Genomic DNA, 27,027 nt, shown 5'->3' with positions numbered 1-27,027 from the left:
ATTTTTTGTTTTGCAAAAGTACATTTAATAAATTAATTATGAGTTGTATATGTCCAAAACAAAAACAAAATCATTTTAAATTGTTAAATTGGAATCAAACAACTATCAATATTGAATAATTACATCCCTTAGAAAAAAATAAACTCGAAGTTATTATTTTTTTAACATTTTAACAGACAACTAAAAAAGAACTGCATGAACTTTAAATTAACAAGTCTTTGGTATATGACATCAGTCTAATAATCATTTATTAAATGTGTTTAGAAAAATTGCCATGAAAGTGTACTTTCTTTATGTAGCGGGTATTAACTCACTTACTTATGGACCAGGAATAATAAGAAGATCAGAAGGGTGCACGGTACGAAGGAGGGGGTAGCAGTGATAGTGAACAACAAGCAGAGACAGAAGGTAAGTTGATTAATAAATTATTTTACTTTGAGTTTTGAGAAATCTCTCTTTTTATTTTTCTTTCCTTAATCACAAAAATAGTAAACAACAATGCAATTTACTATATATACTATGGGTGCACCCTCTAAATTACTTCTCATTTACAGAAATCACAGTCACAATCAATGTACAAAGATGGTACAAATTATATATGTAATACACTGAAATCAGTATTCAAGTTCAAAGTTCTTACCAATTGGAGTATTGATCAGTCTTAAATGATCAGAATTGTGCTTCTGAAATGTTTCAGTTCAATAAAGTAAACAAACAAAATAAGGAAACAGTTTCTGAAATGTATCCTCTTACTTGTCTGAAGAAAAATATTTAAAATAGAAAATTGTCCTTTCCTCTAGATTCGTGATCCAATCAGGTCGAAATGGGTGGCTCGCCATCAATTAGGAAAATCCAGCTCAAGGAATGTTCATACGAAAGGAAAAAACATTCAATATTATGTATCAATAATGATTTACAATTGTACATAATACAGGAAACAAATAAAATACATACATAAGTGCCATCATCATAATAAATGACAATTTAGACAAATACCTGTCCAATTTAGGGCTGCACGATAAATCGCATGTGTTTGTCACGCACATCACGTCAGTAATGCTGGTTCCTTGATTAGTATTAAATCGCCATCAGCTGTTTTCAGATGGAGCAACTTTAACTACACAGAGCCGTAGTTCACTGACAATCGGGGCAATTTCGCATTAATTATCGCGGACGTATCGCCTGCGATATGTAGGCCTATGCGATATGGCCCAGCTTGTCAGGGAACTACGGCTCTGTGCAGTTAATGTCGCGCCATCTGAAAGCAGCTGTTGGCGATTTAATACTAATCAAGGAACCGGCATTACTGACGTGATGTGCGTGACAAACACATGCGATTTATCGTGCAGCCCTACATTCACGTGTTTCTCTCTCTTTTTGTCTTTCACAGGCACGTGCAACCAAAATGGCGTCAGCGAACAGCAGTGAACACAACGCACCATGTGGTTTTACATAATCACACTGCAATGAACAATCCAACCCATATAACATCACAATATAACACCATTTTGTCTCGTATGGATTAAACAAATAAAATGATATGACATTTAAAGGGTTGACATTCGTTTTTACGGCTAATTATAACATTGGTAATTGTAACAAACTCACCAGGTCAAAATGAAAGCTCAAAAAGTGCTCAATCCACACAGTCACGCTGTATCATTGAATATATGCAAGTTAAATTCTGATTTCTTCAGTTTATATGAAGTTAGGAGTCATATTTAATCAAATTAAACACTCTCGCGTTAGATCGAGTGTCTCTGTCGCTCTGCATCTCTCCTCTGAACTGAGACGCGATCCGAAAGCAAAAAAGGGGCGGAGCTTACAATTAAACACTTTTACTCATTTCAGATTTATAATTCAGATTGAATTATTCACATGTATTTCCTCATTTATAAAATAAATGTAGATGTATGAATAGTCTCTATTATATTTAAGCACACTTTTAAAATAATTATATTTAATTATTTAACCAGGGTTACATTTAAGTAAAACTAAATTAGACAAAGTGCATTTTTAAAAAGTGTACTTAAGTATGTTAAGAAATATTGTGATGAAAGTTTACTTACTATAAGTTAAGCTTAATTAGACAGTATTAAAAAGTGCATTTTTAAAAGTGTCCTTAAGTGTGTTAGTGAAATATTGTGATGAAAGTGTACTTACTATAAGTTCAAATTAATTAGATATTATTACAAAGTGCATTTTTAAAAGTGCACTTAAGTGTGTTTATAAATATTATGATGAAAGTGTACTTAATATAATTAAAAATTATATAGATATTATTACACAGTGCATTTTTAAAAAGTGTCCTTAAGTGTGTTAGTGAAATATTATGATGAAAGTCTACTTACTATAAGTTCAAATTAATTAGATATTATTACAAAGTGCATTTTTAAAAAGTGTCCTTAAGTGTGTTAGTGAAATATTGTGATGAAAGTGTACTTACTATAAGTTAAAATTAAATACATATTATTACAAAGTGCAGTTGTAAAAAGTGCACTTAAGTGTGTTAATAAATAGTGTCATTAAAGTGTATTCCATTTAAGTACGCTTAAGTGGTCTTTAATTTATATTATATTATATTATCAGCAAGTGCACTTTTCAAAAAGTATACTTTTATTATTTTAAGCACACAAAAAGTATGCTTTCAATACACTTAAGTATGCTAATTTTTCACAAGGGTTCCTAATAATCCTTTAGGTGAGTGTATGTTATATATTTTGGGGGGGGGGTTCTATTTTTAGATCAGATATTTATCAGATCTTTTGAAAGATCACTGCAAATGACAAGTGGTCCTTTTGAGGAGTTTCCTGTAAAAATACAACTTAAAGAAAAAACAGGATATAGTTTCTCATTAAAAGATTGATTGGTAAAAGTGTAGATGTGACACATAGACTCCACATCATAAAAAGAGACTCGACCCTCCTCATAATCCACAAACACCCCGACTCTCTGAGGTGCCACACTCAGGGAAAGAGAAACGTATGAACCCTCACTAGCCCGATACTTTCCGTTTCTCAAACCAGCCATCCAGTATCCATTCTCAGGATTCATCCAGATCCCACCTTTCCTCTTAACAGTTTCTCTGGCCACACCCACAGCCCAAACACTTAACTCCTTCACCTGCACCTCATAGTAAAAACAACCTGAGGTGAATCCTTCATTTCCAAGAACACAGAAACGTTCATCAAACTTGTTATTTGATTTTTGATCTTCATCCTTCACTGTTTCTGATTGTTCTTCATATCTCACTTGTTTCCCATCATCAGACACAATGAGATGTGGATGAGCTGAATCAGGATCCAGAGTCACATTCACTGTTAAAATATTGAGATTTCTGCTTTACAGATGAATGTTGTAATAATGATGATAATAGTATTATTAGTTTGTGTCTTTCTAGAACACATCATCACTTTACAGAGAAATAAACAAACATAAACACAATACATACAGAAAATTTACTGAAAAAAAAAAACAAGACAAACCTGAACAATATATAACAACAAATGAACACAGATGAAAAATATAAAGAGGATAACAAACAAATTCAAGGTGTCAATAAAAGCACATACAGTCTCATCTTACAGCTGTAGATCTATAACACTTTAATGATGTCATCAAACTTTAACTTACCTGCATATTTTCTTAACAGTGATTTTACTAAAAACAGACAGACAGTAAAGAGTTAAACAGAGATCATAACAAAATGTGACTTATCACAGAAAGTAGGGACACAAGTCGGATCTAGGGCATTTTGAGTTATTCATAGATTCTGAAAGTGTGGTCTCTAAGCTTTCCAACGATGTGTAACACATGGAAATCTGATAATATTTGGAGAAGTTGTGGCCATTTGAATGTAGGAACTCAAAAAAGTCAAAGCGGATAAATTGGGGGAGACAATAGTACGGTGGCCCTGAAGTGCAAACCACAACAACAAATTACTAAACAACAACAAATTAAAAAAACATTGCAACAAATTAAAAAAACAACAACAAATTAAAAAAACACTACAGCAAATTAAAAACCACTACAGCAAATTAAAAACCACTACAACAAAATAAAAAACGAATACAAAATAAAAAACACAACAACAAGTAAAAAAAACACTACAACAAATTAAAAACACAATTACAAATTAAAAAACACTACAACAAAATAAAAAACATAACAAAATAAAAAACACAACAGCAAGTTAAAAAAAACACTACAACAAAATAAAAAACGCTATAACAAAATAAAAAACAACTACAAAATAAAAAACACTACAACAAATTAAAAAACACAACTACAAATTAAAAAACACAACAACAAATTAAAAACACAACTACAAATTAAAAAACACAACTACATTAACCTACCGGAAGAGGTAGGTACCAGTGGGCAACATGAGACATCGCTGATTGGACGACACTGCAGTTCGGCTTTTGAACCGGAAGTTATTCGTCCTGTAGCGCATTTTTTCAAACATGAATGTTACAGATGACCCAAATGTAGCAGCTGCTGGGGCTGGCTAAGGGTACGTTCTGGAAACCGCTAACGATAGTAGTAAGCTAACGTTACATCCACAAGCAACGTAAGCATTACACTATTGTTGTTAACTTACTCGAAGGTTGTTGGGTGTCTCCGATGGTAGATATTTCTTTAAGCCTTTTGCCACAGCCGCTGCAAAAGTTCGGGGATGGCTCAACCAGTTCTTTTCCGCAGTTTGGGCAAAACATTTTGCTGTCCTTCCTCCTCTCCAAACCATGCGCTACAGGAAGAATAACTTCCGGTTCAAAAGCCGAACTCCAGTGTCGTCCAATCAGCGATGTCTTATGTTGCCCACTGGTACCTACCTCTTCCGGTAGGTTAATTTAGTTGTGTTTTTAATTTGTAGTTGTGTTTTTAATTTGTAGTTGTGTTTTTTATTTGTTGTAGTGTTTTTTAATTTGTTGTAGTGTTTTTATTTTGTAGTTGTTTTTTATTTTGTTGTAGTGTTTTTTAATTTGTTGTAGTGTTTTTTTTAACTTGCTATTGTGTTTTTTATTTTGTTATGGTTTTTTATTTTGCTGTAGTGTTTTTTAATTTGTAGTTGTGTTTTTAATTTGTTGTAGTGTTTTTTAACTTGCTGTTGTGTTTTTTATTTTGTTATGGTTTTTTATTTTGTTGTAGTGTTTTTTAATTTGTTGTAGTGTTTTTTAACTTGCTGTTGTGTTTTTTATTTTGTTATGTTTTTTTATTTTGTTGTAGGGTTTTTTTAATTTGTAGTTGTGTTTTTAATTTGTTGTAGTGTTTTTAATTTGTAATTGTGTTTTTTAATTTGCTGTAGTGTTCTTTTAACTTGCTGTTGTGTTTTTTATTTTGTATTTGTTTTTTAATTTGCTGTAGTGTTTTTTTAATTTCTTGTTGTTTTTTAATTTGTTGCAGTGTTTTTTAATTTGTTGTGGTGTTTTTTAATTTGTTGTTGTTGTTTAGTAATTTGTTGTTGTGATTTGCACTTCAGGGCCACCGTACAATAGGGCTCATTTACATCTCATTTAGCTGAGCCATACCCCCTGTAAAGCCATTTTGAGATACAGATGCTCTAGCATCATATGTGGTATTTTGTGACAGAAGTCTGGATGACAACATGCAAAAAATAAACAGGACTTTATACCTTTGTGTTGATCATAGGTCGAATCCAGTTTCAGATGTGTGAATCATCCAATGACCATTTTTGTCCACAAATGCGTATAATCCGTGAAATACAGATAAGAAGAGTTTGGTTCCAAAACGCAATAAATCCATTTTGACAAATTTCGGTAAAAACGTGTTTTCTATACCAAGAAAGTGACAAGATGAAAACCACTGTTTTCTGTTACAAACTTTCACATAGCATCTTTAGGTTATAACAACATAAAAAATTTAAATCCATAAGTTGATTTTCAAAGATTTATTATAAAAACGGATTATCTTTTCCACAAAATGCAATAAATCCATGACAAGTTTTTATTCAAAATGCTATAAATCTATTGAATCAATCGCCTATATAAATGTGCATTCATCTTTGCCATGTTATATTCATTTAGTTGACTAATTGTACACACTAATTAAAAATTTAAAGGGGACAGAGAATGAAAAACCATTTTTACCTTGTCTTTGTTGAATAATGGTAGTCTACCCACATTCACAAACATACAAAAAGTGCTAAACATGCTAAATATCTCAGTCTCATAGAAATTCCTCTTTTAGAAATGTCAGCCAGAAAACAGCCTTATCTGAAAAACTGATGCTTATGACATCACAGGCATCTAACTGCCCATCCACTTTAAAATAATTGGCTACATTTTTTGAGGGGCAGCAAAGTCAGCCAATCAGTAATGAGATTGCAAGTTAAGCCAGTAGGGGGAGCCAAATAGGTGCAAAACCACTTGTTTGAAATCCCCCACCCTAATAGAGCTATCCGAGAGAGGTTTTTAGGAAGCTTCTAAGGCATTACAGACACAAACAAAAAAATTTTTGTCTACCTGTCACATCACAGAACAAGGATAAATACTCCGTTCAATCATTCTATGTCACCTTTAAACATTAATGTCATTAATCAAAAACACTTACTTTGTAGATATTAATGACACGGTTATTGCTGCGGTTATACTTGACGTCGTCGCTTAACGTTTTTCACAGCGATCAGCTGTAAAATGTTTTGGTCCTGCTTGATTTTCGTTGATTTTAAGTTAAATTATGGAAACTTTTTCATAAGATCCCCTGGGGTCAATGTGTTAGCATGAGAGAAACTTGATGCTGTCGGCCCGGGCAAACAATAAGCACAGTCTCCGAGTGCCTCTTGCGTAAATGATTAGATGTTGATGGCTTACGTTTCTTTCCCGTCACAGAAAACCATCACAGGTTTATCAATGCTATTAAAGTATTATTTTGTTTTTGTTTGTTTGTTGATCACGAAGTACAAAGTAGATGAGGAAAACTAGATTCCGTGTACTCAACGGCCCGCCATTGTTTGTTTACATTGCGTGGAATGGTGCGCTGTAATCTGTGGAGCGGATTTATGGCATTCTGTAGAAAAGGAGGAGTGGCATTTATTGCATTTTGGGAAAAAAGGGAGAAAAGATGACAGAATAACACGGCGTATATTGGATTTTGCGTAAAATAAAGAATTGACTTTTTAATACTGACCTGATATAATACTGATTCATTTTAAATGGCGTTTATTGCGTTTTGGAACCAAACTCTTCATTTATAGTCTGTTGTTTACATCAGATTTCGCATGAACGTCTGGCAATAGAATATAATATTCAATCTGAGGACTATTTATGCTGTAACACTGTACATGAGATTACACTTTAGGTTCCGGTAAACACATGAACCCGCCTTCAGTTTGTATTTAAAAATAGAGAGGTAGTATTATAGATAATCCAAACAGCGCTGTTGAAATCGTGACGTCCTTTAGGGATGTAACCAATCGCTCGCTCGTTCCTCCATCAGCCAATGACTTCATAAAAAATATTGATAGACAAAACATGTAGCCAATTAAATAACAAATTCAACGATCTTTGTGTGACTGGTTTGTGATAAATTTAACCTGTTCCGGGAAATTTATCAACTCTCCCGGGACACTGAATGTCCCGGTTTTTGAAAAGCTATGTGAATATGCGCACGGCAGAGAGGGAGACCTTGCGGCTGTGTGTGCCTCATTAAGGGGATGTTACACAGAGAGTATTCAGATTGGTCTGTTTCGGAAAATCAACCAATAAATTGTCAGTGTGGGAAGGCTTTTATTGCTTCTCCCGAACCGAATAACCTAGAAACAGGAGCGCCCCAAAAGCGAAAATATAAGACACATTTTACCCAAGACTACACGAAGGTGTACCCCTGTCTTATAAGAGTTAAAAATAATGACAATCTTGAACGGTGTACAGTTTGAAACAATGACTTCAGCATTGCCCATGGGGGGTAAAATGAATGTAAAATTAGCGATGAGGAACACAACCCGAGCCCATATTGATTCCTGCCCCGCGCTGCAGTTGACACATTGATGTTGTTAAGCTGGCTCGTGTGCGTACCCTGCTCTGGGGTGCTTTTCCCGAGCAATGGCATAACGCGCTGCTAAACCACCATACCGTGGATAGTTGGAGAGGCCAGCTGGCTTGTCATGACTATTTCCCGAAAACATAGCAACTTTGTCGCACATCCATCGCTGAACTATGTTGTCTCAACAATAAAGTAAATTATGTTAAGACAAATTAATCTGTTCAGATCGATTTAATTTCCTATTATTGCTGTAAACTACATGCATCACATCTAAAGCTTTTGTTGTCACGTTTTAGTTCTCTGTTGTTTAAATCCAAGATTCGTCTTTCATTCGCAAGTTTCCTTCTACGTCACTCATTCCAGGGATTCCCCAGGGTCTTAAAGCTCGTTGTTATGCGCAGTTTTCCAAAAACAGCGCTTCAATTCTGTTTACAACCTATAAGACATGAAACAGACTTTGTTTATATTTAGATTACGGTTATAGAAATCACTGCATGCTGCTTTCTTATTTGTTTAAAAGCATGATCTACCCAAGTCTACATGTTATACTAACCATAGAACTATACTTCTAACCACAGCCGTCCAACTGATATTTGGACATTTAATGCGGCTGATAAATAACGTCACTGAGCCTGACTAAACTTACGAGCACTTTATTTGAGATCTTTTCAAATAAAAGATCATGTCATTTAATTCAACATGGATGAAAGAGCAATTTTAAATAAATTATTTATTGATAAATAATGTTCTTTTAAAGAAGCAAATTTTGTTTGTAGCCTATTGCCATCAATCATAGTTCTTAGAAATAAAATTGAAATCGGGCAAAGCATGTATCAGCATGTCACAATTAAAGTAAAAATTGAAATTCTGAATTAGCCAAGGAAATTGGAACCAGTGCATTTTCACTTGAAACCCCCACCTTAAATGCCTCTTTAGATACCATCCTCCAAGCTGTATCCCCCAGAATCCTACAAACCTACCCAACCCCTTGAAAGAGCTTCAAGACCTTCTACTCTTCTTACAACCTGTTTTTCCTGATTTTGTCCCTACTCACCATCTCATTCATATCCTACCTCAATCACCACAAGAACCTCAAAGCCAGCTCCATTATAGGATACCTAAGTGGAATTCAAAATTTTCCACAAACTTCTTTTTCGGCTTACCCTCTCCAGTAATAGCTAGCACCCAGACATCCACGCTCATTAGGAATCCAAAGAACCCACCCGTCCTGATGCAAGACAGCCAGTAACCTTAGAAATACTCACCATATGGATCTCCACCCTCTGTCGATGTTACCACTCCACTAACACCGCCCTCATACTCTACGCAATGTTCATTCTGGCCATCACTTGCAACTTCAATCCAAATAATCACCCAACAGTTTTCAGATCTATCACTTCCGGACAACGATACCATTTCTTATTCCATCAAACAAAGCAAGACAGACCAAGTGAGAAAAGGCCATTCCATTGACATCTTCAACTTCCAAACACCAATTCAACCATACCAGACTCTCCTAGCATATCTACATTCCAGCGACTCCCAGGCTAGATCCACATCAAACCCTGACTCAAATCGCCAGGTTACACGCTTCCGGTTCCAAAACACCTTAAATCTGTCCTACTCATATCTGGCTTCCCAGCAGACCTCTTCTCCAAAACCTACATTCGATTGAATCGCTCCAACATCAGAGAAGCTCAATGAACCTTCATCAGCAGATCCCACCAGCTCCATCCCATTAGCTCCAAGACCACATAAACTATCAGACTTTATCCACTGCCGCAGCAGTGATGTTTCCTCTGCTCCCGCAGGAGCCCCCCCCCCCCTTTTCCCCTGCACTCTACTAACCTCCACTGCTATGGAAGTGGTTTCCCTCTGCTCCCGCTAGAGCCCTCCCTTCCACAATTTCTCCACCGCCACAGCAGTGATGTTTTCCTCTGCTCTAACATCAAACCGCTCCCACATCAGAGAAACCCAACGAACCCTCATCAGCGGATCCCACCAGCTCCAGGACAACACAAACTATAAGACTCTCTCCACTGCCACAGCATTGATTTTCCCTCTGCTCCCGCAGGAGCCAGCTTTTTACTAAAATCCACTGCCGCAGTAGTGGTGTTTTTACCATCTCCCGCAGGAGATCTGTTCTCCATTGCTGCAGCGGTGCCATTTTCTCTGCTCCCGCAGGAGCCCTGCTTTTACTAATCCCCACTGCAATAGCAGTGATGTTTCCCCTGCTTCCGCAGAAGCCCTACTCTCCACTGCCGCAGCAGTGACTTTCCTCTGCTCCCGCAGGAGCCCTGTTTCCACCGCCGCAGCGGTGTTGTTTCCTCTGCTCCCGCAGGAGCCCTGCTTTCACTAACCTCCACTGCCATCGCAGTGATGTTTTCCTCTGCTCCCGCAGGAGCCTGTTTCCACTGCCGCAGCAGTGATGTTTCCCCTGCCTCTTGCAGATGCCTGTCTCTCCATCGCCGCAGCAATGTTGTTTCCTCTGCTCCGCAGGAGCACCGCTTTTACTAACCTCCACTGCCACAGCAGTGATGTTTCCTCTGCTCCCGCAGGAGCCCTGCTTTCCACAATTTTTCCTCCACTGCCGCAGCAGTGATGTTTCCCCTGCCCTCGCAGGAACCTGTTTTCACAGTGGTGCCATTTCCTCTGCTCCCGCAGGAGCCCTGCTTTCCACTAATCTCTACTACCATCGCAGTACTGTCTCCTCTGCTCCCGCAGGAGCCCTATATTTCACAATTCTCCACTACCACAGCAGTGATGTTTCCCCTGCTCCCGCAGGAGCCCTAATTTTCACAATTTCTCAACTGCCGCAGCAGTGATGTCTGTACTGCTCCCGCAGGAGCCCCACCTTTCACAATCTCCACTGCAACTGCAACAGCAGTGTCACTTTCCCTGCTCCCGCAGGAGCCCTGCTTTTCACAATCTCTGCTCCCGCAGGAGCCCTGTTTTTCCCAACCGCCGCAGCGGTACTATTCCCTCTGCTCCCGCAGGAGCCATGCCTTCTCACAATCTCCACTGCCACAGCAGTGTCACTTTCCCTGCTCCCGCAGGAGCCCTGCTTTTCACAATCTCTGCTCCCGCAGGAGCTCTATTTTTCCACCGCCACAGCGGTGCTGTCTCCTCTGCTCCCACAGTTTTCCACTGCTCCCGCAGGAGCCATGCCTTCTCACTATCTCCACTGCCACAGCAGTGTCACTTTCCATGCTCCCGCAGGAGCCCTGCTTTTCACAATCTCTGCTCCCGCAGGAGCTCTATTTCTCCACCACCACAGCGGTGCTGTCTCCTCTGCTCCCACAGTTTCCACTGCTCCCGCAGGAGCCCTGCTCTTACAATTTCCCCACTGCCACAGCAGTGATGTCTCCCCTGCTCCCGCAGGAGCCCTGTTTCTCCACCGCCGCAGTGGTGCTGTTTTCTCTGCTCCCGCAGAAGCCCTGCTTTTCACAATTTCCAACTGTCACAGCAGTGATGTTTTCTACGATCCAGCAGGAGCCCCGTTACCTCCCACTTTACATTCAGCAATTTTTTGGGGGGACACACACAGTTCCCGGCTGCTGTCCGATGCTAGTTTGCGATCTTTTGGGGGATTGTTCTGGGTTCGGGCCTAAGGCTGAGCCCGGAACCCTCTCCCCGCCAGGATGCGCTCCGGGCTCAGTCCATTAATGAGCTCGGAGCCCTCTCCTCGGACAGCACGCCAAATACGCATATTAATAACTCTGTTCTGAATTATTTGTAAGTGTGAACTCGTGAAATGATGTTTTTATTAACAAAGTTCGGGAGGAACACGTTCAAATAATCAACCTAATCACCTCAACTACGACCAGCTGTTGACAATCAGTAATCAGGTATCCACCTGATTGGCATCAACAGAACCTATATAGACTGGAAACCAACTCACCCTCATTCCTCGATAGTTTCAGCATCCCTCCACCTCCCCTTCTCCGCACGATTGCCTAAGTAACCTTACTAACCAGAACAGGGGGGATTGTTCTGGGTTCGGGCCTAAGGCTGAGCCCGGAACCCTCTCCCCGCCAGGAAGCGCTCCGGGCTCAGTCCATTAATGAGCTTGGAGCCCTCTCCTCGGACAGCACGCCAAATACGCATATTAATAACTCTGTTCTGAATTATTTGTAAGTGTGAACTCGTGAAACTGACGTTTCGACACTGTGTCGAGATCCCGAAGCGTAGATGTTTCGAAACACTGCTCCGAAATGTGATTCGAAACACCCATGTCACGTGATGAAGTGATTCGAAACACCTAAGTCACGTGACTATGGCTAAACGAAGCGGTGCATTTCACAAGTGTTTCGAAATGTGGCGTACCTGTCGAATCCGCGTCGAATCTTAAACGGTCAGGGTAGGAAACAAATCTGACAATACCTAATAGATGCGTTTTTGCCAAGATCAAATACTATAAATTACTGAAAAGAAGTAATTTTTCCTCATTTGTATGTAACAGTTAGGCTACTTACAAAAAAATGCATGTCAGCAACAAATGTCCCTTGTGTGAGAATTTTTTCAAAGGCTGGAGAAATTATATGTAAAAAAAGAAGCTGAATGAGTTTATCAACACAGAACAAGTTATATATTTGAATAAATATCTTTATACGAAACAATGTGGCATATTATGGCTTGATATATTTTATGAATCTCTTATTGTTTATTTGGTATATCTCTATTCCATTTTTTTTTTATTAAATAGACCCGAATAGCCTATAGTTATCGACAATTGTGAGCCTAAAAGCTCATGTAGTTGTCAAACAGATGTTAAAACAACAACAACAACAAAAAGCATTTTAATATGATGACGTAGCGCATGCATTTCCCGGGTTCGATCCTAAGATCTACGCATGAGAGCTAAAAGCACTATCCACTCTCCCATTTTATCACTTGTGTGCCAATCAAACAACATTTGGGATACAATTTGTATATTGTACTAACTCACACACGACTGAAGGAGAGAGTGAGTCAAAACCTGAGGACTGATAATCCACACTGATCTTGACCGGAGAGAAACCCACACACAGCCGATGACAGACAGCGCGAACACCTCCACACGACAGAGGGTATGACGCACACTCGACTGAAGGTGGGTAAGACGGACTGGGAAATGTATAATCCACAGACACCACCGGTGAACATTACCAAACAAGTGGGCGAGGCTAGTGAACATGAGGAACCATCACCAAAAGGTAAACAAACGAACACATACCCACACACAGCCACCGATCACCCAGGAGTCATGACAAACAATTAAAAAAAAAACTTCTTTCTCATTATTTCGAAAGTTGTGCTGCCGACTTGTTTCACTGGTTTCCGTGACGGGTCACAAATATATTTAAAATTGAGAATAAGATTAAAACATTACAGTAAAATCTAATGAATTTATTTTAATTACATATGATATGACACAAAATGTCATAAAAGGTTTGTCTAATAATGAATCATTTGATAAAGACATTGAAAATAATCTCACCACTTTCTACAGTCCTCTTCTCTTTCAGTGAAAGTGTCTCACGTTCTAGAGAGTTCATGAGGTAAAGAAAAAAACATAACAAATAAAATAACACAACACATTAACAACATAAAATATTTGGTCATGTTTTAATGAATGATTTTATGTTTGTTATGTTGTTTATCAGAATTTGATCTGATCATCTAAACTTAAATCACACAACAGACACACAGATGTTTGTGTAAACATTTACAGTGCAGGTGGATAAAGTGGTAACACTTTAGAATACTGTATCTTACTTACTGTATAACTAATAAGGAATTACTGCAGAATTAATCATTAGGTCTTCATTAACACTCAAGTCACTACTATTAACTACTAAGGAATATGATGAATCAGTATGTCATAGCAGTTTTTAATTATGTTAAGTAACTATTCAATTCAGTCATGCCTCCTGAAGAACTACGATTAAGTAACTACTAATTCCGCTTCAGGAGGAATAACTATTAAGTAACTATTAATGAACTGTGATGCTCAGTATCAGGTTATGGCCTGTCTTCTTCTTTACAACTAATGTTAGTTTATTTACTTAGATTTATGCCTACTATTCACCTTATTCCGCCACGCCCCTTTTTAATTCTTCGCTCTTCCGCATTTTGTCAACCGACTTCCGCTGCTAATATGGCACAGTGCATTCGGTGGTTAGTTTGGGGGTTAGAAGATTGTTTGTAGTTCACTATAACTTTAGCCAAATGACAAATATCGCTACTGCTGTTAATGTTTTAAATTAGGAGCACGGAGAAAACTTCATAAGACGCTCGGATAGTCTTATATCGTCCCATCAATCGTCTCGTGGTTAGACGATATGAAGCGGCCGCGGCAAGTAACCTATGGGACATATTACCTCGTCCTGTCAGGAGTTGATGGATCAGCATTGGAAATTATTATGCCTACCAATATTTACACAGTGATTTCATCTTTTTTAAAGCAAATGTGCACCTTAGCCAGTCCAATAACTATTTCGTTTTTATGTGGTACCATGATAGAATTCATTTGCAAACTTGCCAACACTTATTCCTTCAAATCAGGAGACTTAAATCCTTTTAAGTGGAATCTACAAAGCTCACATATGGTTTAAGAAATTCCTTACACATAATATCTGATCACACTGTAAAGGTTTATATAAATGCATGGCAGGTTACATCTGATCACATAGTAAATGTTTAATATAACTGCACAACATCTGATCTCATTGTAAAGGTTTAATATAAATGCACAACATCTGATCTCATTGTAAAGGTTTAATATAATTGCACAACATCTGATCTCATTGTAAAGGTTTAATATAATTGCACAACATCTGATCACATAGTAAATGTTTAATATAACTGCACAACATCTGATCATATTGTAAAGGTTTAATATAATTGCACAACATCTGATCACATTGTAAAGGTTTAATATAAATGCACAACATCTGATCACACTGTGAATGTTTAATATAACTGCACAACATCTGATCACACTGTAAATGTTTAATATAAATGCACAACATCTGATCACACTGTAAATGTTTAATATAAATGCACAACATCTGATCACATTGTAAAGGTTTAAAATAAATGCACAACATCTGATCACACTGTAAATGTTTAATATAAATGCACAACATCTGATCACACTGTAAATGTTTAATATAAATGCACAACATCTGATCACATTGTAAAGGTTTAATATAAATGCACAACATCTGATCACACTGTAAATGTTTAATATAAATGCACAACATCTGATCACACTGTAAATGTTTAATATAAATGCACAACATCTGATCACATTGTAAAGGTTTAAAATAAATGCACAACATCTGATCACACTGTAAATGTTTAATATCACTGCATGACATCTGATCACATATGAAGGTTTAATGTAACTTTACAACAGGTAAAGCAAGACCACCCTGCAATAAATTAAGACACAGCTTTATCGGAGTCATCAGGAGCTGATCCCAAGTGTTTATCTGGAAGCTGTTGGTGTGTGTACTGGTAAAGTGCTTGGTGACTGTGTAATGGATGCAATATCAACCCTCTGTAAAGCTGAACCAAAGATGGTTCTCAGCAGAGATATGTACATTTGTGCCAGCTCAACACATTGAAGCAGTTTCTCTGACAGGGTTTACAGGACTAGGATTTAATTATATTAGGACATTTTAGTTTTTACAAACAAACCCTACAAAAAAACAAAACTGGTGCGCATCTTGTGACAAAACAATGACACTCATATATGTTGAGGTATGTCAGTAAAAGGTGTTTTTAAATTATTGTAGCTCAAATATGCATTTTAGCCTGGGACCAGGATAAGCCCTGTCAGGGAAACTGCACCATTGTTTTCCCATATCAGATGTAGGTTGCTTCAGGTTGAGTTGTGATTTTAAAGTGTAGTTGTGGTCAGAGACGGATGGATCCTCTCATTGTGTTTCTACATCACAGTTTAGGAACATGTTGATTCTATCATCCTCACAGTTGTCCACTGCATCACTACACATCAATGCATCTGTGAAAACAATATAACCATAAACATTTTTATGTTAGTATTTAAAGTAAACTTGCATCATGAGAATTAATATATAAATGTCACCCATACTTAAACAGAACAGTGTGTAAGAGAGATGCATTAAAAAGAGACAGTAACATTATACACACAACCTTTAACTTCAATGTTAAATAATACGTTGTTAAATAGGTCATTATTAATATCTGAATGAGAAATGAACTGACATTCTAGCATCTGAAATCTCAGTAACTTGTAGGAATCACGTGGGCTACTGTAATAATGTAATGTACTATAATATCTCTTTGTATTATCGTAAATATCAAAATATAGGTGGACAATTACAACCATTCAAAATAGTTGCTTTTTATAAACTAACTTTACTGATCTTAAGTGTATTTGTAGAACGGACTTCACAAATCTAACTTTAGGCGAACGAGCACATAGTTAGCTAAGATAGCTTACCTGAAACTGGTCACCTTTTCAACACCCGCCGTGGTTTAAAGTTACCGGAACATCGTAGTCGAACCATTACTTGGGATAAGGGTGTTCCTCAGTCAGCTTCCCGTCCGTTAAAATTGGTAAGAAACAAACATAAAGGCGCTTGAGTGAGCTTTTTAAGTTTAACGCGTCGCCTTCACCTACTGCCTCAGCTGCTCATCATCTATGCGGCCGGAAGAACGTTGACAAAATGAGCGCAATGGTGCCGCCCTTGTTGTCGTGAAAAATAAGGTGAATAGGCTACACATACAGTACATATGGAAATACATTATATTAAATATAGCAAAACAAACATGAATGTTACCTCTGTGTCTATAAATCCACATAATGATCAATACTGCAGTGATCACAATCAACACAGATCCAACTGAAATCAAGATCACTGATGACCTCCAAGAGTTAAACATTTTACCTGTAAAACAAAACACTCATGTTAAGATAATAGGCTCACTGTTTACAGTCACTTACTGTTTCATTAGAAATATAAACATCAATAAATGTGTTTATGTTTACCGGTTTGTTCAAATGCAATGCAAATCTGTTTCATTACAACAAAACTGTACAACAGAACTGATATAAACCCAAATATGATATTCTTAAAAGGACCTCTGTATTTAAAAAAGCAATACATTGTCACAGTTATGTATAAACACTTATTTAAACTGTGTGGAAATGCAGTATGCATTATATTATATAAATTATATTGCCATTGAAATTGTTAAAGAAAAGTATCACAAATATTAACCTATGCATTTATTTAAAATTTCCACTGGCCTCCTTGTGTTTCTCTGGGGTTCCATCACCCTCTTTATCTAATATCATTGATTACATTCACTTAAATTATGAATGTTTTCATGTAATCTACAGCATTAAATCATCATGAGACAAAATAAACAACATACTCAGAATCAGTGTGTGTGTACTTACTTGATGTAATAATCTCAGTCTCCATCATGTGACGTCTCAGTTTGACTCTACAGTGATATTTACTGTCTCTGTTATATACAGTGATCATGTGTTTCACTCTGAATCCATCTGTGTCTCTCTGTTTGTCTGTAGTTTCAGATGTCAAAGTGACTCCTTCACTGTCCAGCCACACAAGTTCAGGTTCAGGGTACCAACCTTTAGATTCACACTGAAGATGAAGTCCACCAGAAACATCAAATCCATCTACAGTGATGAGTGGAGGACTTCCTACAACTACACACAACAAAAACATGAAAACAACATTCATTTAGTGATTATTTTACAAACTTGTTTTTCTTTTGGCTTGTTGGGATTATGACAACATACAAGCACTAAAACCAATACTGAACATCACTTACAAGAAAAATAAATCCCGTTCAATATTAATTATCAGTGGTTTGTTCACCTTCAACTTTGAGATCAACAGTGATGTCATCATATTTGGTTTTGGACTGAATAAAACACTTATAAAGTCCTTCATCAGAGATCTGAACTCTTGAGAGTTTAAGTGATGTGTTTCCTTTCTGTAGTTCATCTTTAAACACTTCAGTTCTTTCTCTGTACGACTGAAGCTGATTTGTGTTTCTGTCTTTATGATCTTCATAGAGATGAACTACTGAGTCTTTGAGATCAAGTCTAAACCACTCGACTCTCATGTCTACAGCACTGATGTTGGGTTTGAGAGAACAGGGCAGAATCACATCTTCACCAGATACAATGATGAGAGGATCTACAGGTCCAACAACAGCAAACTGATCTGTAAGAGACAGAAAACAGGTCTGAAATCTGCTGTTTTAGGTGATTTTATCTTATTAAAATTGTTCCTAAAGAAACAATTAATTCGAAAAAATGAATAGCATATTGATGACCATTATAACAATAACTCGTTTTCTGCCAGTCTTGGGACTCTAACCGGCAACTTTGGGATTACAAGCCAGACTTTCTAAGCACTAAGCCACAACTACCCCCCATGAGTTTGTAATAATGTGTGAATATTTACCTGCTGTTGAATCTGTGATTCCAATAATAATCATCAGAGTCACACAAATGAACTCCATCACTCCAAAACACAGCTTCTCAAAAACATGACAAAATAAAAAATAAAATTTTATGGGCAAACACAAATTTCATCTTTATACCTACAATAACATTTTCTTATAATAAAACAGATTAAAAGTGACTAAGAATGCATTAAAATAATCTGTTAAATTGTTCTCTGATATTTACATAGAAGGTATGTAACTTTATATCCAGAAAAGGTTTAACATGTCCATTTACAACCCTAGGATTTCTCCTTTGAATGAAATGGTCTATTATTGCCCTATTTAGAAGGGTCATGAATAATAATTTTGAGCTTTGCTCTGATTGGCTGTTACACAACGAGGATGAGGTTCATGTCAGTAGCTCACATAAGTAAACAGATCTTGTATGTTTGAGCCTGTATCAGACGAAGATACAGATTTTAAGGAATAATCAATTGTTTGGAGATTGTTAATCCTAATAAGACCCTTGGGGTCAATCTTACCCCCAAGCCACTTTTCTCTAGTTTAAAAACATGGTTCCCTTCATCTCAGTGGAATAACATTTTGTGACTTTTCCAGATTATCTGTCAAGATTCATATAAAAAACTGGGCTTGATTCGTTTGTTCTAAAGAGGCGTAAAAAAATGTCACTTAAATAGTCCCTTTCGGGGTAAAAATGACCCCAATTGAAAATGAATGGGAAATGCAAAAAATATATTTTTTTTCCTTTTTTGTACCAAAAAATCAATGCATCCAAAATAAATCTGAAAATGTCAACACAGAAAATTAGGCCTGGTAGAAAAGACATGCTCAATCGCGCGCGCACACACACACACACACACACACACACACACACACACACACACACACGTTCTGGTTTCCATGTTTTGTGGGGACATTCCATAGACGTAATGCATTTTATACCGTACAAACTGTATATTCTATTCCCCTAACATACCCCATTCCCTAACCCCAACCATCACAGAAACCCTTCTACTACTTCACATTTTCAAGAAACATCATTTTGTTTGATTTATAAGCTTGTTTCCTCATGGGGACATCAAAATGTCCCCACAAGGTCACAAAACACTGGTATTCCTATCTTTGTGGGGACAATTGGTCCCCACAACGTGATAATTACCAGGTACACACACACACACACACACACACACACACACACACACACACACACACACATATATACACAGTGGGTTACAATAAATTAAACATAAATGAGCAATAAAAATAAAGAAGGTCTGACACACTAAATACAGAAAAGCACATATAGGAATGTCTTGTTATGAAATCTTTCTCTACCTCCTAAAAAAAAAAAACTTTGGTCAATCACTCTCATATTAGATTCTTAATATCATCCATCTTCTCTCACACACTGTAAAAAAATTCTGTAGAAATTTGCAGCTGGGTTGCCGGTAACTTACCGTAGATTTAAATGTATGTTTTTTACTGGCAACATTTTGTTCAAAGTTAAATGAACATTAAACATTTACAAGTATTTGTCTTTACATAAAAAACTAGAAAAACAGCATCAAGCAAAACATTCTGGGAAACAAAATCTGAAGCAAAAAACAGAAAAAGTTTGATGATGATTTCTGGTTCCCAGAATGCTTTGCATGAGGCTGTTATTGTAGAGTTTTATTCTGCAAAGATAAAGACTTGTTAATATTTAAAATGTATTCAACTTTGAACAAACTCTTGCCAGTAAATAACATAAATTTAAATCTACGGTAATTTACCGGCAATCAAGCTGCAATACCATTGTAATTTCTACGGATTTTTTTACAGTGCAATTTCTTAACATAAGATGTTATTAAAGTAAAAACATTAAGACACTTTGGAGCTTCATTAAAACATCACAAACATAAACTTGTTTAGGGGAAAGTTCTATACCCTTTTTTAGGGGGGCTTCAGCCACCCTGTCTGTCATCTTAGCCACCTTAAAATTAGTAAGCGTATCAACCTATTAAAAATATTTTTCAGAAGTTTTTTTTAATGATGTATTTGATAATAATAATGAAAATAACACAAAATGCAGGACATTTTGATGAAAAAAATTATGAGTTTATGAGCCATTTAATTTATTTTGCTTTTCTGCGCATGCGTGGTAACAGCCAGTGAAGTACATTAGAGTATACAGCGGAGTAGAGGCTGTGCTGCGCGTCACCCGGAGGCTGCAAACTGAAAATCATTTTTTCATAAAATATCACGCGTAGAAGCTCATAGAAGGTATTTTTTTAATTGTTTGCTAGCCTGTAAGAATATATTCATGTCTGCAAAATATAAGAAAATTTGCCATCTTAAATAAGGCAATAGTTTTCCCGCATGTATAATCAAGTGTATGGGTTTTGTCTTGTGTTCTATTTGGTTTGGTCTTTTATTTTGAAATTATGTCATGTCTCACTTCACTTCTTTGTATAAAGCCGTTCAGTCACTCTCACTCACTGCTAAGTATTTTTTAGTGTAACAGCTGCAATCTTAAGCGTTCATAGTCATTGTATCTTGTTTTCATGTATTCTTGTTCATGGTTTTGACCCTTTGCCTGTACTTTGGATTACGCTTGTGGATTACCCTTTTGGATGTGTTTGCCTGCCTACGTGGATTTTAATAAACTTCTCTGCATTTGGATTCTCTCGCTCTCCCTCGCTTTGTGTAGCAGCCCCTTGTTACAGAATACTTAGCCTTAACCAGAATCCAGAGGAGGATCGTTTATTCATACAGGCAACATGAATCCTGCATATCTACTGGTTTGTCTATGCCAAGGTAACAGGCCTAGAATTATGTGAAGGAATTCTGTGAACTACAGCATCAGGTAGCCTTTAAAGACTCTTTTCTGAAAGACATTTTCTATTGTGAACTCAATCACATTATTTCCCATTCAATGCCACTCAATACACCACTTTGGACTTTAGAAATGTACATAGACCGTGCTTTGTGGTTATGTGGCTCTCCCTTCACTGTGGGTGCTGTTGATGAAGAGAACCGTAATCCCACAGTAGCTACCAAACCTAAAAACATGCAAGTCATGTCTGGTAAACCAAAGATCATGTTACATCTGTTTTACCACAGCCAGCTAAAATCATGATTGTTTTGCAAAAGCCAGTTCAAGCCAAGCCTGTCTCTGCTGCCAAGATAGCCGCCACCATGCCTGTTTCTGTTACCAAGATGGCCACCACCATGCCTGTGTCTATGTCCAATATGGCAATCAGAAAGACACCCTACTCAAAGAAGTCCACACCTGATCTCAAGATGGCTACGGCACCCGAGCCTGTACACAAAATGTCCGCCGCACCTCAGCCACTTCACAAAATGGCTGCCTCACCAACCTTTCCAGTTCATACAAAGACCCAACAGTTGATGTCAAATGTGCTAGATACCCAGTTGATGTCTGTACGGACAGGTAGGATTCAAGTCCAGTTATGTCCAGTTCAATAGTCCCTATGGCAACAGAGGTATGTTCTTTGAATTCTGTGCTTCCTGTATTTGCCATGGGCCTCTGGTGTGTGTGATCTGCTTTCTGCTCTTCTGTTTCCTGTGATGTTTCTCAAGCCCCTGAAACTGAATCATCCAAGTCATTTGATACACCTCCTGTCATGGCTAGAAGGTCCAAACTTGTGTCTCCTGCATTTGCAATCACGACTAGAAGGTCCGAACCTGAGCCTCATGCACGTTCTGTCACTAGTGAAATGCCTGGCTCGCCTAAATTGCCTGGCTTGTCTGAATAGCCTGGCTCACCTGAATCACCTAGCTTGCCTGAATCGCCTGGTTTGCCTGGTTCACCCGAGTCCCCTGAACTTTTTGTCTCAACCAAGTCTGCTGAGCCTAACTTTCCTGAATTTCCTGTCATGACCATAAGGCCTGTTTCTAAGTTTCCTGAATTTCATATAGAGGCCAAGATGGTTACCCCTGAATTCCCTGTATCCTGTAGGTCCGCTAGCATGGTCATTCCCAAGCTCCATAGACTTTCTGCCCTTAACAAATGGCCGTGCATGACTCCTATAGACTCTTTGCCCTGCCTAAGATGGTAAACTCTGAACTTTTTGCCCTGTTTAAGATGGCCAACCCTGAACTCTCTGCCTATTTCGAGATGGCCGATCATGAACTCTATGAACTCTTTGCCTGGCCCAAGATGGACATTCATGTACTTATGGAATTTATTGTATTTATGTATATATTGTCTAATAACTTTGCTATGCCAGCCTCTCTTTCTGCTATTTCTGTCTCCAGGTCCACAGCACCACCAGCGCCACCCTGGTTTCAAATACCTTCGGTGCCTGTTCCCATGATGGCTGGAACTCCCCTTAGTATTTTTTTGGGGGGGGTATTACCCAGATGCATGTAGAAGGCGAGGACGTGGAAGAGGTGTCTAATCGTCCATATCTGCCTCACGATCCAGGTCGACATTTGCCCCATGATTCAGGTCCTCTGCTGCCCCGTGATCATGGTCCTCTTCTGGCCCGTGATCATGGTCCGTCCTGGCCACACGACCCAGGCCCGTCTGAACCTCATTACCCAGGAAAGTCTGTGCTTCACGGTCCGGGACCACCTCTGCTCTCCTGCTTGGCCATGCCTCTGCCTCAAGGTCCTGGCTCACCCATGGACTCTGTTATTGGACTTTATGTATTTATGAATTTTGTCTTGTGTTTTGTTGGCTCCAGGAGTTGCCCTTTAGGGGGGGGGGGGTTCTGTAAGGGTTTTGTCTTGTGTTCTGTTTGGTTTGGTCTTTTATTTTGAAATTATGTCATGTCTCTCTTATCTTCCTGTTTGTTTGTATAAAGCCTGTTCAGTCACTCTCACTCATTGCTAAGTACTGTTTAGTGTAATAGCTGCAATCTTTAGAGTTCATAGTGAGGGATCCTACCTTAGAACTTTATGTGCAAAATGTTTTTATTATTGTGTTTTTCAGTTTATTCCTAATCATTTATCATCATAATCATTTTATAATCATCCATATAAATATTTATTTGATTATTCAATATTAGTTTTATTATTATCCATTTCATTATTATCATTTTTATCATTCATTTATATTGTCTTTTCATTTATTAGTTCATTTATTCATTTTATTTTCAGATTTTCTTATATTATTCATTCAGTCATTCATTCATTACATTTCTATATTTCATATGTCTTATTGATTTCATTGTTGTTCAGTCTAATAGTTGTCTCACATTTGTGAGGTTTCATGAGCTGTCCTGTCTCTCTGTACCCTACTGAAAAATCCAGCTAAGACCAGCATAAGCTGGTGAGCTGGTTTTAGCTGGTCCCCAGCTTGGTTTAAGCTGGTTTTGCTAGTGTAGGAAGCTGGTTTTAGCTGGATTTTTCAGTAGGGTAAACAGAGATAGATAAAGAGAATGTTTATGGAAGCTCAAGGTTTGTGGGATGTTGCAAATAAGCATTTTGGTATTGTTGAATTCATGCTTGTTAAACATGGGTTGAACGAGGTTTGAACATTGAGACATATGCAAGCTGTCCATCAATAAAACTCTGTTTTATTTGATCATGTCCTCTGCTTGTGCTCTCCTCTAGCAACAATTGATCAACCTTTTAACTGACAGTAGCCTGTTAAACAAGTAAATATATATTTTCTGACGTAATCTGGCGTCTGGGGCTGGATCCTTTTTTTATTTTGTTTGTGGTGTGGACACCTGATCTAACAATAGTCATTGTATTTAGTTTCTTGTTTTCATGTATTCTTGTTCATGGTTTCGGCCCTTTGCCTGTACTTTGGATTACGCTTGTGGATTACTCTTTTGGATGTGTTTGCCTGTCTAAGTGGATTTAAATAAACTTCTCTGCATTTGATTCTCTTGCTCTCCCTTGCTTTGTGTAAGCACCCCCTTGTTACATCAAGATTACTTGCTCATGCTTTGCAAACTGAAGCAAATGCGTTTCCGTTTACCTCCATAAAGACACATTTTGAAATACAAGGTCTATATTTTTTGCCTTTTTCTAGTTTTTCTGTCAATAATATGCTGCTAACAATAACGTTTTTGAATGTGCCATTGAGAAATTTGCCATTAATTTATATTTTCTAAGTTAACCCCACAAAATGTCTGTAAACAACCGTCATCAACACACACACATGTAACCTAGTGCACTCACAAATGTTGTATATGGTATACACAAATCCGATATATTACCTATAAGCAACATTTAGTTATGTTTGCTTTTTATAAATGGATATATAACATTATTAAATGCTGAAAAGTACATGGAGAGCAAACAGGTGGAGAAAAAGAGAGACTGAAGGGGTGAGAGACAGGTAAGAGGTGATGAATAAAGTGAAGTTAAGTTTCATAGTCATGATAAAGGTTATTAGCCCCTAAAATAAACATCATTACATTATTTACTTACACTTATGTTGTTCTTTAATTTTTTTAATCAGGAACTAAATGAGTCATGTATAATTTATTTCAGTCATATTTAGAATCAGGTTATGCATGCTACAGTATGTTCAGATTTAACTGGAAAGTAAAATATATGATTTATATAATGTATGATGAGAAAATAGTCAGTTTTCATATAAATTGGTAGTATTCCTACGGTAAACTTTGACTAAACATATAGTATAAATTTTGATGCAATAATAAATAATAGTAATGAATAACTTTATACCTTTATAGCTGTTTAAGAGTTTTGGTCATTGATACAACAATGGTGTAATTGTTTTAATTTTTGACTTAAGATAAATAAATAAAAAACACGAGGGCTTGGAACTGTATAGAAGAGTAGTTTTTGTATATGAATTTAATATATAAATACCAATAAATATAATAATACTTTTCCAAATTCAAAAAAAGGCATCGCAATGCTCTTGTCACACCATCACTGAGGGCTAATTATGCACTCCTACGAATGAAATCCTAGAACCGCCCGTGTTTAATTTTACTTTCACTTATGATCTACACCTAAAGTGCTCACACAGCTCCTCCCATCGTTCTGATAGACAGGAAGCTGAGTTAATTTTCTCTCCATGTGATTTCATGACTGAAATCTTTAAGCTTTCAGGGTTTCTATAGCAGGGGTTCTGGGGGCCGCGAGATGGTGCTAGACTAGACTAGACTAGACAGAAAACACCAGACTAGACTAGACTGAAAACACCAGACTAGACTAGACTAGACAGAAAACACCAGACTAGCATATATAAAAATAACATTAATTATATTTGGCATAAAGTAAATGAAGAATTTTTCAGAAGATTGTGTGCGGTCTTACATTTTCTTTATTTAAATTCAGATATCTTGACAGTGGCTGTTTCATTTTCAGTGCCACAGATATCAAACCTTTTTACTGTAAACATTTTGTGTGGTAATGGATTCAGGGTAAAGTCCACAGCTGGAGTTAGATTCAGTTCATCTTCAGATACTCCAAATATGTTCATGATTCAGAGCATTCATTGTAACTTAAGATCTTTAACCCGTGTGAAATAGTTGTATAAGTTCCTTGAAAACAGTATTGTGTCTGTTATCTTATCAATCAGATTTGTCTGGTTCTGTGTTAACTCACCTCACAGAGACTCAAATATGGTTTGTTGACATCCAGCATTAGCAGATTTCCTAGTAGTGACAATGGTTTTCGCCCTGAAGGTTCATTTCTTGAGTTAGGCCCACAGAACGGATGGTAAAGAACCAAAAGCAGGATTTAAACCCAGATCAACACAGCTGTGCTGTAATCCTGAAGGAGTGCCATATTCACACCGAAAGACAAGTCATGAAGGTTTTTGTGAAGTATATATATTATATAATATCATGAAGTAGAGATATAATCTGTTAAAAGCATTGAAGAGTGTAAAGTAGGTGTGGCTGATACGTTTAAAGTCCATATATTGCTATCAGTTCATAGTGCTGTTAAAACTTTCTCGACCTGTGAATGCAATGAGACGTGAGAGCCGTCCCTCCTCTCTCTCTTAAGGACAAATAAAAAAATAAAATGTATAATAAAAGTATCTGGATTTACTAAAGACGCACAGTGGATAATAAGCAATGAAAAGGTGTGGTTTAGTTATTTTTGCGACTGATCTTATTGCATATGCATTTCTAGGGGTTTCCCTTTCAGAAGCAAATTGGCAATTTAAATGATTTACTAATGTTTGTGTTTGTGCTATGACTGTGTTATGCCAAAAAAAGCAAGTCTTAAATTACTTTGCTCTTGAAATGGCTGCGTAAGGAGAGAGTGTGTGAAACAATGCAGATGACTGTTTTAACATGAAACAGTTTATTTGGAATGCCAGAGGAACATATTATTCAAAAATATTGTTTTTCAAGCCAAGTTATTTATTATTTCCTAAAGTAAATATGAGTCACTAGGACAGGGGTGGGGAACTCTGGTCCTGGAGGGCCAGAGTTAAATAACATTTTGTTTGATTGGATTGGTACTAAACTCTGCAGGACAGTGACCCCCCAGGACCCAGAGGGTTCCCTACTCAATAGCAGGTGTTTCAAACCTTCTTCTAAACTGTTGTCCTCCAGTTCTTTTCAGTGTACTATGGCTTCTTTAGCTGAGATTACA

General features: G+C 37.3%; 1 protein-coding gene and 1 long non-coding RNA gene across 3 annotated transcripts; both read right to left on the bottom strand.

Moving 5' to 3' along the window:
* Positions 1 to 2,404: 2,404 nt before the first annotated feature.
* Positions 2,405 to 26,342, bottom strand: LOC141362823 (butyrophilin subfamily 1 member A1-like). 2 transcript variants are annotated; one of them, XM_073865076.1, is made up of 8 exons: positions 26,026 to 26,342; positions 18,480 to 18,555; positions 17,886 to 18,236; positions 17,441 to 17,713; positions 16,818 to 16,925; positions 13,484 to 13,528; positions 3,634 to 3,660; positions 2,405 to 3,317 (listed from the first exon to the last, which is right to left on the bottom strand). In XM_073865076.1, the coding sequence occupies exons 1-8, from the start codon at positions 26,062 to 26,064 to the stop codon at positions 2,746 to 2,748; spliced, it is 1,491 nt and encodes a 496-aa protein (XP_073721177.1). In that variant the 5' UTR covers positions 26,065 to 26,342; the 3' UTR covers positions 2,405 to 2,745. The 2 variants fall into 2 exon arrangements, with proteins under 2 accessions (XP_073721177.1, XP_073721178.1); XM_073865077.1 differs by having other exon boundaries at positions 18,480 to 18,552.
* LOC141362831 (uncharacterized) lies at positions 15,295 to 16,727 on the bottom strand. Its single transcript, XR_012368416.1, has 2 exons — positions 16,478 to 16,727; positions 15,295 to 16,015 (listed from the first exon to the last, which is right to left on the bottom strand). It is a non-coding gene; the product is annotated as an uncharacterized lncRNA (long non-coding RNA).
* Positions 26,343 to 27,027: the final 685 nt, after the last annotated feature.

The sequence above is a fragment of the Misgurnus anguillicaudatus genome, unplaced genomic scaffold, assembly GCF_027580225.2.
Source record: "Misgurnus anguillicaudatus unplaced genomic scaffold, ASM2758022v2 HiC_scaffold_29, whole genome shotgun sequence".
Classification (NCBI taxonomy): domain Eukaryota; kingdom Metazoa; phylum Chordata; class Actinopteri; order Cypriniformes; family Cobitidae; genus Misgurnus; species Misgurnus anguillicaudatus.
Note: the sequence above shows the minus strand (reverse complement) of the source record. Positions and strands in the feature narration are given on the sequence as shown.